General features: G+C 39.8%; 2 protein-coding genes across 2 annotated transcripts; both read right to left on the bottom strand.

Moving 5' to 3' along the window:
- Positions 1 to 4,654: 4,654 nt before the first annotated feature.
- Positions 4,655 to 5,817, bottom strand: LOC112918029 (keratin, high-sulfur matrix protein, B2A-like). The gene has a single exon (XM_025996198.2). It carries the CDS (start codon positions 5,775 to 5,777, stop codon positions 5,274 to 5,276), a length of 504 nt encoding a protein of 167 aa, XP_025851983.1. The 5' UTR covers positions 5,778 to 5,817; the 3' UTR covers positions 4,655 to 5,273.
- A 1,961-nt stretch (positions 5,818 to 7,778) lies between these two features.
- Positions 7,779 to 8,674, bottom strand: LOC112918030 (keratin, high-sulfur matrix protein, B2B-like). Its single transcript, XM_025996199.2, has one exon. The coding sequence runs from the start codon at positions 8,623 to 8,625 to the stop codon at positions 8,137 to 8,139; it is 489 nt and encodes a 162-aa protein (XP_025851984.1). The 5' UTR covers positions 8,626 to 8,674; the 3' UTR covers positions 7,779 to 8,136.
- Positions 8,675 to 13,150: the final 4,476 nt, after the last annotated feature.

The raw sequence follows: 13,150 nt of genomic DNA, 5'->3' as shown, positions 1-13,150 counted from the left end.
TTGCGTTTGGATGCAAAGTTCTGTATATATCTGTGAAATCTATCTGGTCCAGTGTATCATTTAAAGCCCTTGTTTCTTTGGTGATGTTGTGCTTAGAAAATCTGTCATTTGCAGAAAGTGCCATGTGGAAGTCTCCAAGTATTAGTGTATTATTATATAAGTATGTCTTTACTTTGGTTATTAATTGATTGATATACTTGACAGCTCCCACATTAGGGGCATAAATATTCATGACTGTTAGGTCCTCTTGTTAGATAAATCCTTTAAGTATGATATAGTGTCTCTCTTCATCTCTTACTACAGTTTTTGGGATAAACTTTAATTTATGTGATATGAGGATTGCTACCCCAGTTTTATTTTGAGGACCATTTGAATGGTAAATGGTTCTCCAACCTTTCATTTTCAGGCTGGCAGTGTCATTAGGTCTAAAATGAGTCTCTTGTAAACAGCAAATGGAAGGGTCTTGCTTTTTTATCCAGTCGGAAACCGTGCATCTTTCGATGGGATCATTTAGCCCATTCATATTCAGAGTAACTATTGAAATATATGAATTTAGTGTCATTGTAATACTTATTCAATCCCTGTTTTTGTGGATTATTTCTTTGGGCTTCCTCTTTCTTTTACCTGGCCCCTCTTAATATTTCTTGCAGAGCTGGTTTGGTGGTCACATATTCTTTCAGTTTCTGCCTATCTTGGGAGCTCTTTACCTCTCCTTCTATTCTGAATGAGAGCCTTACTGGATAAAGTATTCTTGGCTGCATGTTCTTCTCATTTAGGACCCTGAATACATCCTACCAGCCCTTTCTGGCCTGGCAGGTCTCTGTGCAGAGGTCTGGTGATAATCTAATATTTCTCCCCATATAAGTTAGGGATATCTTGTCTCTTGCTGCTTTAAGGATTTTCTCTTTATCTTTGAAATTTGCAAGTTTCACTATTAAATATCAAGGTGTTGAATGGTCTTTATTGATTTGGGGGCGGGAACCTCTCTATCTCCTGGATCTGAATGCCTGTTTCCCTCCCCAAATTAAGGAAGTTCTCAGCTCTGATTTGTTCAAATATGCTTTCTGTCCCTCTCAGCCTTTTCTGGAACCCCTATTATGTGCAGATTCTTCCTTCTGAGGCTATCATTTATTTCCCTTAACTTTTCCTCATGATCTTTAATTATTTTTCTCTTTTTTCCTCAGCTTCCTTCCTTGCCATCAACTTGTCTTCTATGTCACTCACTCTTTCTTCCACCTCATTAACGCTAATCGTTAGGACATCCAGTTTGGATTGCATCTCATTTAATTGATTTTTAATATCGGCCTGATTAGTTCTAAATTCTGCAGTCATGAAGTCTTTTGAATCCTTTATGCTTTTTTTCCAGAGTGACCAGTAGCTTTATAATTGTGCTTCTGAGTTGACTTTCTGACATCGAATTGTAATCCAAATTCTGTAACTCTGTGGCAGAGAGTACTGTTTCTGATTCTTTCTTTTGTGGTAAGTTCTTCCTTCTAGTCCTCTTGCTCAGTGCAGAGTGGCTGTATGAGCAGGCTGAGTCAAGAATATCAACCACGACCTAAGTAAATTTCACCCTAGATGGATCTGCCGAGGTCAGAGACAAGAAAATGAAAACAAAGATCAGAACAAAATAAAACAAAAGGACCACCAATGTGAAAAACAAATTTTAAAACAAAGTAGTAAAAAATAAAAGGCCAAGAATCCCAGAGTCAAGAAAAAAAAAAAGAAAAAAGCAAAAGTAAAGAGGAAAAAAAAGAAAAAAGTAAAAAAGATAAGGAAAGAAAGGGGAGGACTGGGAGATGGTAGTGTTGACGAAATTGTAGTGGAGGGAGAATGTAGTCTACCTGAGGAGTCCTAGATGGTGATCCTCTTGGTTCTTAGTGTATTAAGTTCTGTATGTTAGAAGATGCTTAGTCCCAAATTTATATAAACCAGCAATACTTATAGAAAGCCCCACCATTGACCACCAAAACATAAATGATATAAAAGAGGGGGCAGAATGGGAATGAAGAGAGAATATAATCTTACAGAATGAATGAGCATGGTATACAACTTGGTTCTGGCTGCATGCTGGTCATGTTTTAGAAGGTATTAACTTCCGCCATAGTAGAACAAAATGAGGCAGAGAAAACAAAAAACACAAAACAAAAAAACATATCTCATATATCTCCCAAAATTAAATTGAGTACATTGAAGGGAATCTAGAAGTGGAAAATATATCTAAGACATGTAATTGTAGAAATATGAAAGTCAAAAAGGAAGAAACTTAAAAATGAAGAGGTGGTAAAATATTATAATTTAAGGTGGGAAAAGAGAAAAGAATATTGGAAATTTTTAGTTTGATATAAAAATGAGTTGTACTGGAAAAAGGGGATGGGGGGGTACCCACTAGTTCTAATACTATAAATCCCTCGACTTCCCCTGGAGCTCTCCAGTGCTGTTTGGTCCAGAACTTGCTCTTCCCCTGTCCTTCCAGCTGGCTTCTGGGGGAGGGGCTGCTGTGCTGATTCTCAGGTGTGTGTGCCTGAGTGGAGATGCCCCATCTCCTGCGTGGAGATGCCCCATTCCCTGCGGGCTCAGTGGGAGCTGCTTACCCCATGAGTCCTCTGTTCCCTGGAAACCCCGCCATTCCAGGCACAAGGTGACACAAGGAGCAACAACACTGGCGGCGGCCAAATGTCCAGCTCTGGAGTCAGCTCCCCACCAGCAACTAATGCAGTCTCCCAGTTCGCACTGGCCTAGATGCTTCCGGACAGCACAGGTGCATTGATCTGCACATCTTGGGGGCTCCAAGTGGCAGGAGAATCCTCACTGTCCTGTACCGTCCCCGCTTCTGCCTGTCCCAGGGGGAGCACAGGATCATCGCTGTGTCTGCCTGGCGCCCTGGGATCCAGTGACCCTGTGGTGCTAGAATCGCGCTGGAGGGGGTGGGTAGCGGCTCCCAAAGGCAGCAGGGTACAGACACCTCTGTCCACAGCCCCCTCCTGACCCACCAGCTTCTCCTAGATGCTCCAAGGACTGCGCGCTCCAGCCCTTTACCGAGATACGCCCACAGTTTGTGCTGCGCTCTCCCCCCACGCACTTCCTCTTTTAGCGACTCTGAGAAATTGGAGGCCTCACTGCCCCTCCTGCAATTCTGCCTGATTTCCCTGGTGAGCACTTTCCATCCAGGGAGAATCCTGTGTGGATTTTTAAAGTTCCTGCTTCTCCCGTGCTGGGCTTTCCTGTCCCCGAGGTTTTCGCTGCCAGGTTTAGCCTGGTGCCTTGCGGTGCCCTTCCCCACTTGATTCTTTTTTATTTTATTTTTTTCCACCTTCCTACCTTGCTAGAAGCAAAAATCCTTCTCTCCTTGGCGTTCCAGCTGTCCTCTCTTTAAATATCACTTCAAATTCGTAGGTGTTCAGGATGATTTGAAAGTTATCTAGGTGAGTTGGTGGGACCAGGGGAGTTGAGGACCCCTCCTCCTTTGCCATCTTGCCCCCTATCTTCTGGACTTAACTTTTCAGCTTATTTGGATAAATACATGGGCACCCAATTGCTAGGTTGTATGATGAACCTGTGTTTAGCTTGGTAAGAAACAGCCCAAGTGTCTTCCAAAGTTGTACCATTGTGCATTCCCACCAGCACTGAGAGAGAATTCTTTTTGCTCCAGCAGCATTTCACCACCCTTCTGTGTTGTCTGTGCTTTGGATTTTTGCCACTCTTATAGGTGGGGAGGCTAAACTCTTTTCCTTCCATTTAGAATGATCATCAGGGCCCCAAAAGATTACCTCCCTTGTGAAGCCTTTCCAGATGTTGCTCCCAACATAGCTCCTGCTAGTCCCAAAGTGATTTTTTCCTTTTTGAAATCCTGTTTCTGGCCCTTCTGTCTTCTTTGCGGTCTACATAACCAAGATATTACTTTCCACAGCAATGGCCATCCAGAGCCTTTCCAGTTTCTGAGCATTCCCGAGGCATTACTTTCTTATAGATCCCCCTGCTTTGTCTGCATCCTGGGTTGTTTCCAATGCCTTTTGCAGCAACCCACACATGAAATCCAGCTCTTCCACTGATATTCATAGGGAAGCTGACCTATTCTAAGTATTGTGTGAGTTTGGTAACTTAATGGGGATAAGTCATAGGGTAATATTCATGACCTCATGACTGGGTCCCTCCTCTCTTCTTTATTATCCTCACTCCCTTTCTGAAGTAAAAAAAAAAAAAAATCCTTCTGTCTTATGTCTACTTATTTACATCCTTCTCTTAGGGTTTTGGGTTTGCCAATGTGTATGTCACATGTGATGTACCTGTTGTAAGTTGGATCATCAGAGCTTGTTGGCCACAAAAACATCTCCCTAAGACAGGGAGATTTTTTTCTACCAACTAAGGAGAATATAGTTTATCTTGTTACATTTTTGTGGCTATTTTCCCACATATACTTTTTCTTAATGCATAGCAAAGTCCTCAAGGATAAGAATTAATTCTTCATCTTCCTGATCTCCATAGTCCTTGCTTTAGAAGTGATGGTCAATAAATATTTATAGAATGAATGAATGAATGAATGCACTATGTATGATTTCAGTTTCTTTTAAAAAGAATGTATTTCTTCCAAGTAGGCACTCACAAATTATCACAGTTAACCCATTCTATGTACAAGTGGAAACACAGACTAAGGTTTATTTGCCCAGTTATAATATTTATTAAGAAATGACAGAAAACACTGTATCACAGGTGTAATTGAAACAGCCAACAGGCAAGATCATTATGATCCCCACCCCCTGCCAAAAAAAGGTTGGAATCAGATGTTGAAATATGAAAAAGTTTAGCCTACTTCTTAGAAGGTGAATTTTGGGTGAAGAGCTTCCATTTTTTCTGATGACACCTGAGGAAAGTCACTTGACTCTACTCTGGTGCCTTTGATGTTAGAAAAAATGTTAGGTAAATAGAACTTAAAAAAAAAGATTATGAAGCAGGGAAAAGAATTAGACTTGTGTATAGTTCTCAAAGATTAATTCCACAGAATATTAATAGTTTTCAACCCTACAGAAAAATCAGAAATAGTATATCCAAAGCATTTTGATAACCAACTGGTAGGTTTGCAGCTTTTCTGTGACCACAGTGGATAGCCAAGGTGTTCACTGCAGGATGAAATCAGATAAAACTCATATACTTAGTAACTCCATAAGTTAAACCTAAATGGAAGTCTAAGAACTTCTGATGGCCCAGGGGTGATTGAGGAGATCTGCTATCCAGAGATATTGTGTCCTGGGCAATTGGAAATGACAACCTGGCTTTTAGCAGGTGGGCTCACAACAGGTGGGCTGGCAGCAGGTGGGCTGGCAGCAGTAGGAGCAGCAGGCTGGGCGGCAGCAGGACTGTCCACAGTAGGATGGGCGGCAGCAGGAGGCCTGGGCATGGTGCAGCTGGCAGCAGGTTGGGGGTGTGCAGCTCACCACGCAGCAGGGGGGCAGGCAGGTGTCCTCCACGCGGCAGTCAGGGCGGCACCACCTGACTCGGCAGCTCATAGCTCCACTGCCACCCTCCTGGCCACCACCAATGCCACAGCCAGTCCCACAGCAGCTGGTCTGACAGCAGCTGGGCTTGCAGCAGCTGGTCTGACAGCAAGTTGGCTGGGAGCAGCTGGGCTGGCAGCAGCTAGGCTGGCAGCAGCTGGTCTGGCAACTGGTTGGCTGGCAGCAGCTGGTCTGACAGCAGCTAGGCTGGCAGCAGCTGGAGCCACAGTTCCCACTGGTGGAGCAGGTGGGAAATCCACAGAAGCTAGTGGAGCAGCAGGCCATGGTCAGGAGCTGGGTTGAGAGTTGGGTTGCTTGGAGGTGTTTTGGTGGTAAGGTCTATGTCAGGCCTTTTATATATCTGAGCCAGCTTCTATTTATAAAATTCTTAACATATCTTCCTTGTTTTTGTTTAAATTTGTTCCTCATTGGTCCTCTGATTGGCTTACATTGAAATACTTAGGACCCATTATGAGCAGCAGTTTAGAAATTACTTCGTTTTATAGTTTCTTTTGGACTCCTCATATTGGTCCTTTGCCCTTTGGAATACATTTGTGGTTTTCCATGTTCAAAGAGTCCGTCCATTTTACTCCATGTCAACACCCTCATTTTGTAGAGGTGGTTATTCCACGTGACACTCTATTCATATCTCTAAGGCTAAGGATAATTGTGCTTTTATTTTCAACTATTATTTTTTTCCTTCTGGCTGTATAGACTGAATTCTGTTGAGTTTAGGACATTGGGATTTCCTCTGAATAGAAGAGTACCTTTGGTTATACATAATTAAAAGCTTCTAATTTACTCCAACATCACATCAAATTACTGTTATAATTCCTTTGATTTCAATCAGTTTGAAATATGTAAATATTGTTCATGTTCTAGATGAGAAATCTTTTCTTGTTTACCAAGTGACATAGTTTATATAAAGGTATCTAGCAGAGTGCTAAGCCTCAGGTAGAACTTCAGTAAATGCTCACTGAATCTGATTTTGAATAGGTGGAGTAAAAGGCATGATTCATGGACACATGGAACACTTACAAATGATTTAATAGAACTTTCAAGCTAGCGCCTTCCATGGAGGAGTCCCTGTTATTGTCAAAAGAGACTAGGAAGTGCTGAAATATTTTTCTACATTGAATAGTTGAACCAAGTCTCAGGGAAAACCATCTGGTAATTATGATGTTTTGAAGAATGCATCGCCATTTATTATATTCTTTGAAATTCATTTGATCTATCATTGCTGCCAATTAAATGATAGAGGTAAGTTCTGGGAGCTTGTAAATAACTTGGAAAATATTTTACATAAAGTGTCCTATATTTTGTCCTATTTTATTTTGGATGTTGCATTAAAATACTTAATGAGGAATTAAAAATTAAATGGTAAAATGTATTTGCTGTTCTGGATTTGTGTTAACTGCCTAAGAGAACATCTTTCAAATTGGATTACAAAGTGCAACATATATAGTTTGAGATATCTAATGCATGTGTCTGACCATTGGTGTTGGTAGAACTCACAGAGAATCTCCCTGGCTTTTTGTTCTACCCTCATTTAGATCAGATACACTTTATACACACTTACAGTAAATGGAGGTGAGTGTTGGGAGTTGAAATTTGAAGAGTAATCTGGGGATCAGTGGGAAGAATATAATAGGCTAAGACATAGGAATTAAACCTAAAGGCTCTTGGAAAATGCCATCTAATAGTATCTGGTAGATATTTTAAAATCTATTTAGTAATATAATCTTTAGATATTAGGCATGCACAAAGGAGAACCATCTGGTGTATAAACTAACTGGAAGGAGATTAAAATGGTAGAGGTATATCTAGGTGGAAATCCCATAGATTTGAGCAACCTAAAATTTTTAGCCAAAAGTGGCTTTACTGGTCTAGACCTAATCATAATAGGTTAGAGCATTTTAAGTATTTTTTTAAAAAGATTTTATTTATTTATTCATGAGAGACACCGAGAGAGGCAGAGACATAGGCAGAGAGGGAAGCAGGCTCCATGCAGGGAGCTCGATGCGAGACTCCCTGGGCTGAAGGCAGGTGCTAAACCACTGAGCCACCCAGGCATTTTAAGTATTTGAATAACTATAAAGATTATTTAACGCATGGAACATTTTACTTACTGATGGATTCATGCATAATGTAATTAATATTTAATCTTTCCAGTTTAGACTTTGTTTATGCTTTAAGATTATTATCAAAATGCAAATCCAACTAAACTAACTTGAATTCCAACTAAAGATGGATAAGCTTAGAGGTAGAAAGAAGAAAATAACTCAGTTTGCTTTACACATTTAAACATTTTATTTGAAATTAATGGTATATTCAAGGAGAAAGCAAATCTAAAAATATGCAGGGATCAAGAGATAGGGAGGAGACGGGAGATGTCACTGAAATAAAGAAATACCCTACCCTGATGCCTTCTCTAGCAAGGCAGGATATCTAGATACTCCTGATATTGATTGATACATGTGTTCACTGTGCTAATTCAGCACATCCAAGAGGGGCCTGATTAAGTCTCATTATTTCTGATAGGCTTAGAAACATCCTGATGGGAATAAAATTGAACACTTCTTCAGAAATCAGAGCAGCTGGTTTAGCTTCCCATTTCATTCTTGATTAATCAGCAGCCTTGCTTTTAGCAGGTGGGCTCACAACAGGTGGGCTGGCAGCAGGTGGGCTGGCAGCAGTAGGAGCAGCAGGCTGGGCGGCAGCAGGACTGTCCACAGTAGGATGGGCGGCAGCAGGAGGCCTGGGCATGGTGCAGCTGGCAGCAGGTTGGGGGTGTGCAGCTCACCACGCAGCAGGGGGGCAGGCAGGTGTCCTCCACGCGGCAGTCAGGGCGGCACCACCTGACTCGGCAGCTCATAGCTCCACTGCCACCCTCCTGGCCACCACCAATGCCACAGCCAGTCCCACAGCAGCTGGTCTGACAGCAGCTGGGCTTGCAGCAGCTGGTCTGACAGCAAGTTGGCTGGGAGCAGCTGGGCTGGCAGCAGCTGGTCTGGCAGCTGGTTGGCTGGCAGCAGCTGGTCTGACAGCAGCTAGGCTGGCAGCAGCTGGAGCCACAGTTCCCACTGGTGGAGCAGGTGGGAAATCCACAGAAGCTAGTGGAGCAGCAGGCCATGGTCAGAACTTAGGTTGAGAGCTGGGTTGTTAAAGAGAAGTTTTTGAGTTTTGGCTGCGCCTTCTACATCTGGCCTTTTATATATTTCCTAGAGCTGCCTATTTCCCTAACATTCAGCATTGTTCCTTGATACCATTTGCAAAGTAAGTCTCTGATTGGCTGATACTTGAGTTGTTTAGAAAGTTATAAATAGCATTTCAATAGACTGCTTGGTCATTATTCAATTAAATCTCATTATGTTTTGTCTTTGCTCTCTGGATCATTATGGAAGCCAATCAGAGCAACACCTCTTTATGCAAATCACATGACAGACTAGAGTTGGGCTAACCCTGGTTTGCTTTATCATACCTACCCTTTGTTAACCTTGAGACCGAGTTTATCTAAACTGAACATTTTCTTCCTAAGTGATCATTAAATTAGGGATCAGGACTTCATAAAAAGAATTTGTTCAGATTTGGAATGGCTGATATTAGGGTCATCAAAACATGAACTATCCAAATTAATCAACATCCAAAAGAACTATGCCTTTCTAGGATCTGTTTGTGCAAGTTATAGGACACTAAGAGCTCTAACCAGTATTTTTGCCTTCAACCATCAGTGTACATATTCCCAGTTGAAAGCTTTAATGACTTTTGCTAGTAGATTGTTTTCTGACTCTACTAAATTAAAAATAAAATTCAGTGATGAATACGTGTTTTAACAAGTCAAACAGTACACAGGTGCATAAAAAAATTATTATTTTTCCTCTCTTTCCCAAAACATCCATCTGATCCAAAACTAGTACTTCAGAAATAATAAATACTAACAGTTTGGTGCATATTCTTTGACACTTCTCCCAGCTTTTGCAGACATAAACCATAAATATATCTAGCTAAGTAAATAATGGGGTCTATATGTATTTATTTTTTTTAAATTGTACTTATAGTGGGGCAGCCTGGGTGGCTCAGCGGTTTAGTGCTGCCTTCAGCCCAGGGCGTGATCCTGGAGACCCGAGATCGAGTCCCACGTCAGGCTCCCTGCATGGAGCCTGCTTCTCCCTCTGCCTGTGTCTCTGCCTCTCTCTCTCTCCTCTCTGTGTTTCTCATGAATAAATAAATAAAATCTTTTAAAAAATTGTACTTATAATAAAATACATATAATATAAAATTTAACATCGTAACCATTTAAGTGCACTGTTCACTAGGCTGAAGCACATTCACTTTGGTGTGCAATCTCTAGAAGTCTTTTTAACTTCCAAAACTGAAAATGTCCATTAAAGAACAACTTTTCCATTCTTTTCTCCCTAGGCCTTTGATAACCACTTTTTCACTTTCCGTATTGATGAATTTGACCAACATAGGTGCCTCATATAAGTGGAATCATACAACATGTCTTTTTTATGAATGGCTTATTTCACTTAGCATAATGTCCTCAAGATTCACCCATGTTATAGAATATATCAGGATTTCCTTCCTTTTTAAGTCTGAATAATATTCCATTGGATGTATACACTACAGTTTGTTTATCCATTTATCCATTGATGGACATTTGGGCTGCTTCCAACCTTTTGGCTGTTATGATTAATATAACCATGAACTTGGGTGTACAAATATACTCTTCAAGATCATACTCTAAATTCTTTGGGTATATACCTAGAAGTGGAATTGCTGGGTTACATGGTAATTTTATTTTTACTTTTTTTGGTAACTGCCATACTGTTTCCCATAGTAGCTGCACTATTTTACATTTCTACCAACAGTACACAAGGCTTCCAATCAATTTCTCCACATTCTTGCTAGCACTTTTTGGTTTTGGTTTTTTTTTGTTGTTGTTGGTTTTTTTTTTTTTTTTTTTTTGCGACTAGACAGTCTTGTGGGTATGAGGTTGTTTATCAGTTGTGGTTTTGATTTGCATTTCTGTAATGACTAGTGACATGAAATGTCTTTTCAAATGTTTGTTGGCTATTTGTATATCTTCTTTGGAGAAGTGTCCATTCATGTCCTTTGCCCAATTTTCAATTGCTGTTGAGTTGTAGGAGTTCTTTATATAGTCTAAATATTGGCTTCTTATCATATATATGATTCGCAAATCTTTCTCCTAATCTGTAGATTGAATTTTCATTTTGTTCATTGATCCTTTGATGCATAGAAGTTTTAAATTTTGATATAGTTTAATTTATGTGTTTTTTACTTTTGTTGTATATGCTTTTGGTGTCATATCCAAGAAATCACTGCCAAATCTAATGTCATGAGGCTTTCCTCTTATTTTTTCTTCTAAGAGTTTTACAGTTTTAGCTCCTAACTCTAGGTTTTTTATCCATCTTCACTTAATTTTTGTGTATGATGTAAGGATCCACATTCATTCTTTTGCATGTGGATATCCGCTTTTCCCAGCATCATTTGTTAAAAAGAGTCTCCTTCCCTATTGAATGGTTGTGATACTCTCTTTAAAAATTATTTGACCTTATATAGAGGTTTCTTTCTGGAGTTTTCTTCTATTTCACTAGTCTATATGACTGCCTTATGCGAGTATCATACTATTTTGATTAATGTAGCTGTATAATGTAATTTGAAATCAGGAAGTATTATGCCTCCAGCTCTGTTCCTTTTTTTCAAGATTGATTTACCATTCAGAACCTTTTATGGTTTCATACAAATTTTAGGATGTTTTTTTCTATTTCTGTGAAAAATACCATTAGAATTTTGATAGAGATCACATTGAATCTGTAAATTGCTTTGAGTAGTATGGGCATTTTAATGGTACTGATTCTCCTAACTTATACATATGGAATACTTTTCCATATATTTGTGCCTTCTTTAATTTCTTTCATCAATGCCTTCTAGTCTTCAGTACACAGATCTTTCATCTCTTTGTTTAAATTTATTCCTAAGTATTTTATTTTTCTTGATGCTATTATAAATGGAATTGCTTTCTTAATTTCTTTCTTTTTAAAATTTTATCTTTATTTACTTTTACGTTTTTATTTTAGAGAGAGAGCAAGAGAGAGAGCAGGGAGGAGGGGCAGAGGGAGAAGGAGAGAGAGATAATCTTAACAGGCTCCATGCCCAGTGCAGAGCCCAATGTGGGGCTCCATCTCACCACCCTGAGATCATGACCTAAGCTGAAATCAGGAGTCTGATGCTTTTTTTTTTTTTTTTTTAATTTTTTTTTCTTTTTTTTTTTATTTATGATAGTCACACAGAGAGAGAGAGAGAGAGAGGCAGAGACACAGGCAGAGGGAGAAGCAGGCTCCATGCACCGGGAGCCCGACGTGGGACTCGATCCCGGGTCTCCAGGATCGCGCCCCGGGCCAAAGGCAGGCGCCAAACCGCTGCGCCACCCAGGGATCCCAGGAGTCTGATGCTTAACTGACAGAACCACCCAGCCCCCTTAATTTCTCTTTCTGATAGATTGTTGTTAGTATATAAAAATGTAGCTGATTTTGTATATTGATTTTGTATCCTGCAACTCTACTAAATTTGTTGATGAGTTCTAATCATTTTCTTCTAATTTTTTTTCTTTTGGTGGAGTCTTTAGGGTGTTCTATATATCATATCATGTCATCTGCAAGTAGAAACAGTTTTACTTTTTTCTTTCTTATTTGGAAGCTTTTTGCCTCTTTTTCTTGTCTAATTGCTCTAGCTGGAACTTCTAGTACTATGATAAATAGAATAAATAAAAGTGGGCACCCTTCTCTTTTTTACTAATCTTTTTTTTAAAGATTTTATTCATTCATTCATAAGAGACACACAGAGAGAGGCAGAGACATACGCGGAGGGAGAAGCAGGCTCTCTGTGGGGAGCCTGATGTGGGATTTGATCCCAAGACCCTGGGGTCAAGCCCTGAGCTGAAGGTAGATGCTTGACCACTAAGCCACCCAGGTGTCCCTCTTTTTCCTAATCTTAGAGGAAAAGCTTTCTAGTCTTTTACCACTGAGTATGATGTTAGTGTGGGCTTTCATATATGGCTTTTATTAGGCTGATGTAGTTCCCTTCCACTCCTAGTTTGTTGAGTGGTTTTGTTTTCTGTTGTTTTTTTTTATTATTATTATGAAAGTGTTATATTCCATCAAATCCTTTTTTTCCATCTATTGAGATAACCATGTGTTTTCTTGTCTTTATTCTGTTATGTGATGTATTACATTCATTGATTTTTGTCTTTTGAACCATCCTTGCATTCTAAGATAAAATCCCACTAGGTCATGGTGTATATAATCCTTTTACTGTACTGTTGAATTTGTTTGATAGTATTTTGTTGAGGAATATTGCATCAATATTCATCAGGGATACTGGTCTCTAGTTTTCTCGTAGTGTTTTTGGCTTTGGTATCAGGGTAATGCTAACCTCATAGAGTTAGTCTGGAAGTGTTCCATCCTATTTATTTTGTTGGGAGAGTTGGAGGATGATTGGTTTTAACTCTTCTTTAAGTATTTGGTAGTATTTACCAGTGAAGCTTCTGGTACTTGGATTTTATTTGTTGGGAGGTTTTTTATTACTAATTTCATCTCCTTGTTAGTTACAGATCTGTTCAGATTTTTCTAGATTTT

This window comes from Vulpes vulpes, chromosome 2 (genome assembly GCF_048418805.1).
Source record: "Vulpes vulpes isolate BD-2025 chromosome 2, VulVul3, whole genome shotgun sequence".
Lineage (NCBI taxonomy): Eukaryota > Metazoa > Chordata > Mammalia > Carnivora > Canidae > Vulpes > Vulpes vulpes.
Note: the sequence above shows the minus strand (reverse complement) of the source record. Positions and strands in the feature narration are given on the sequence as shown.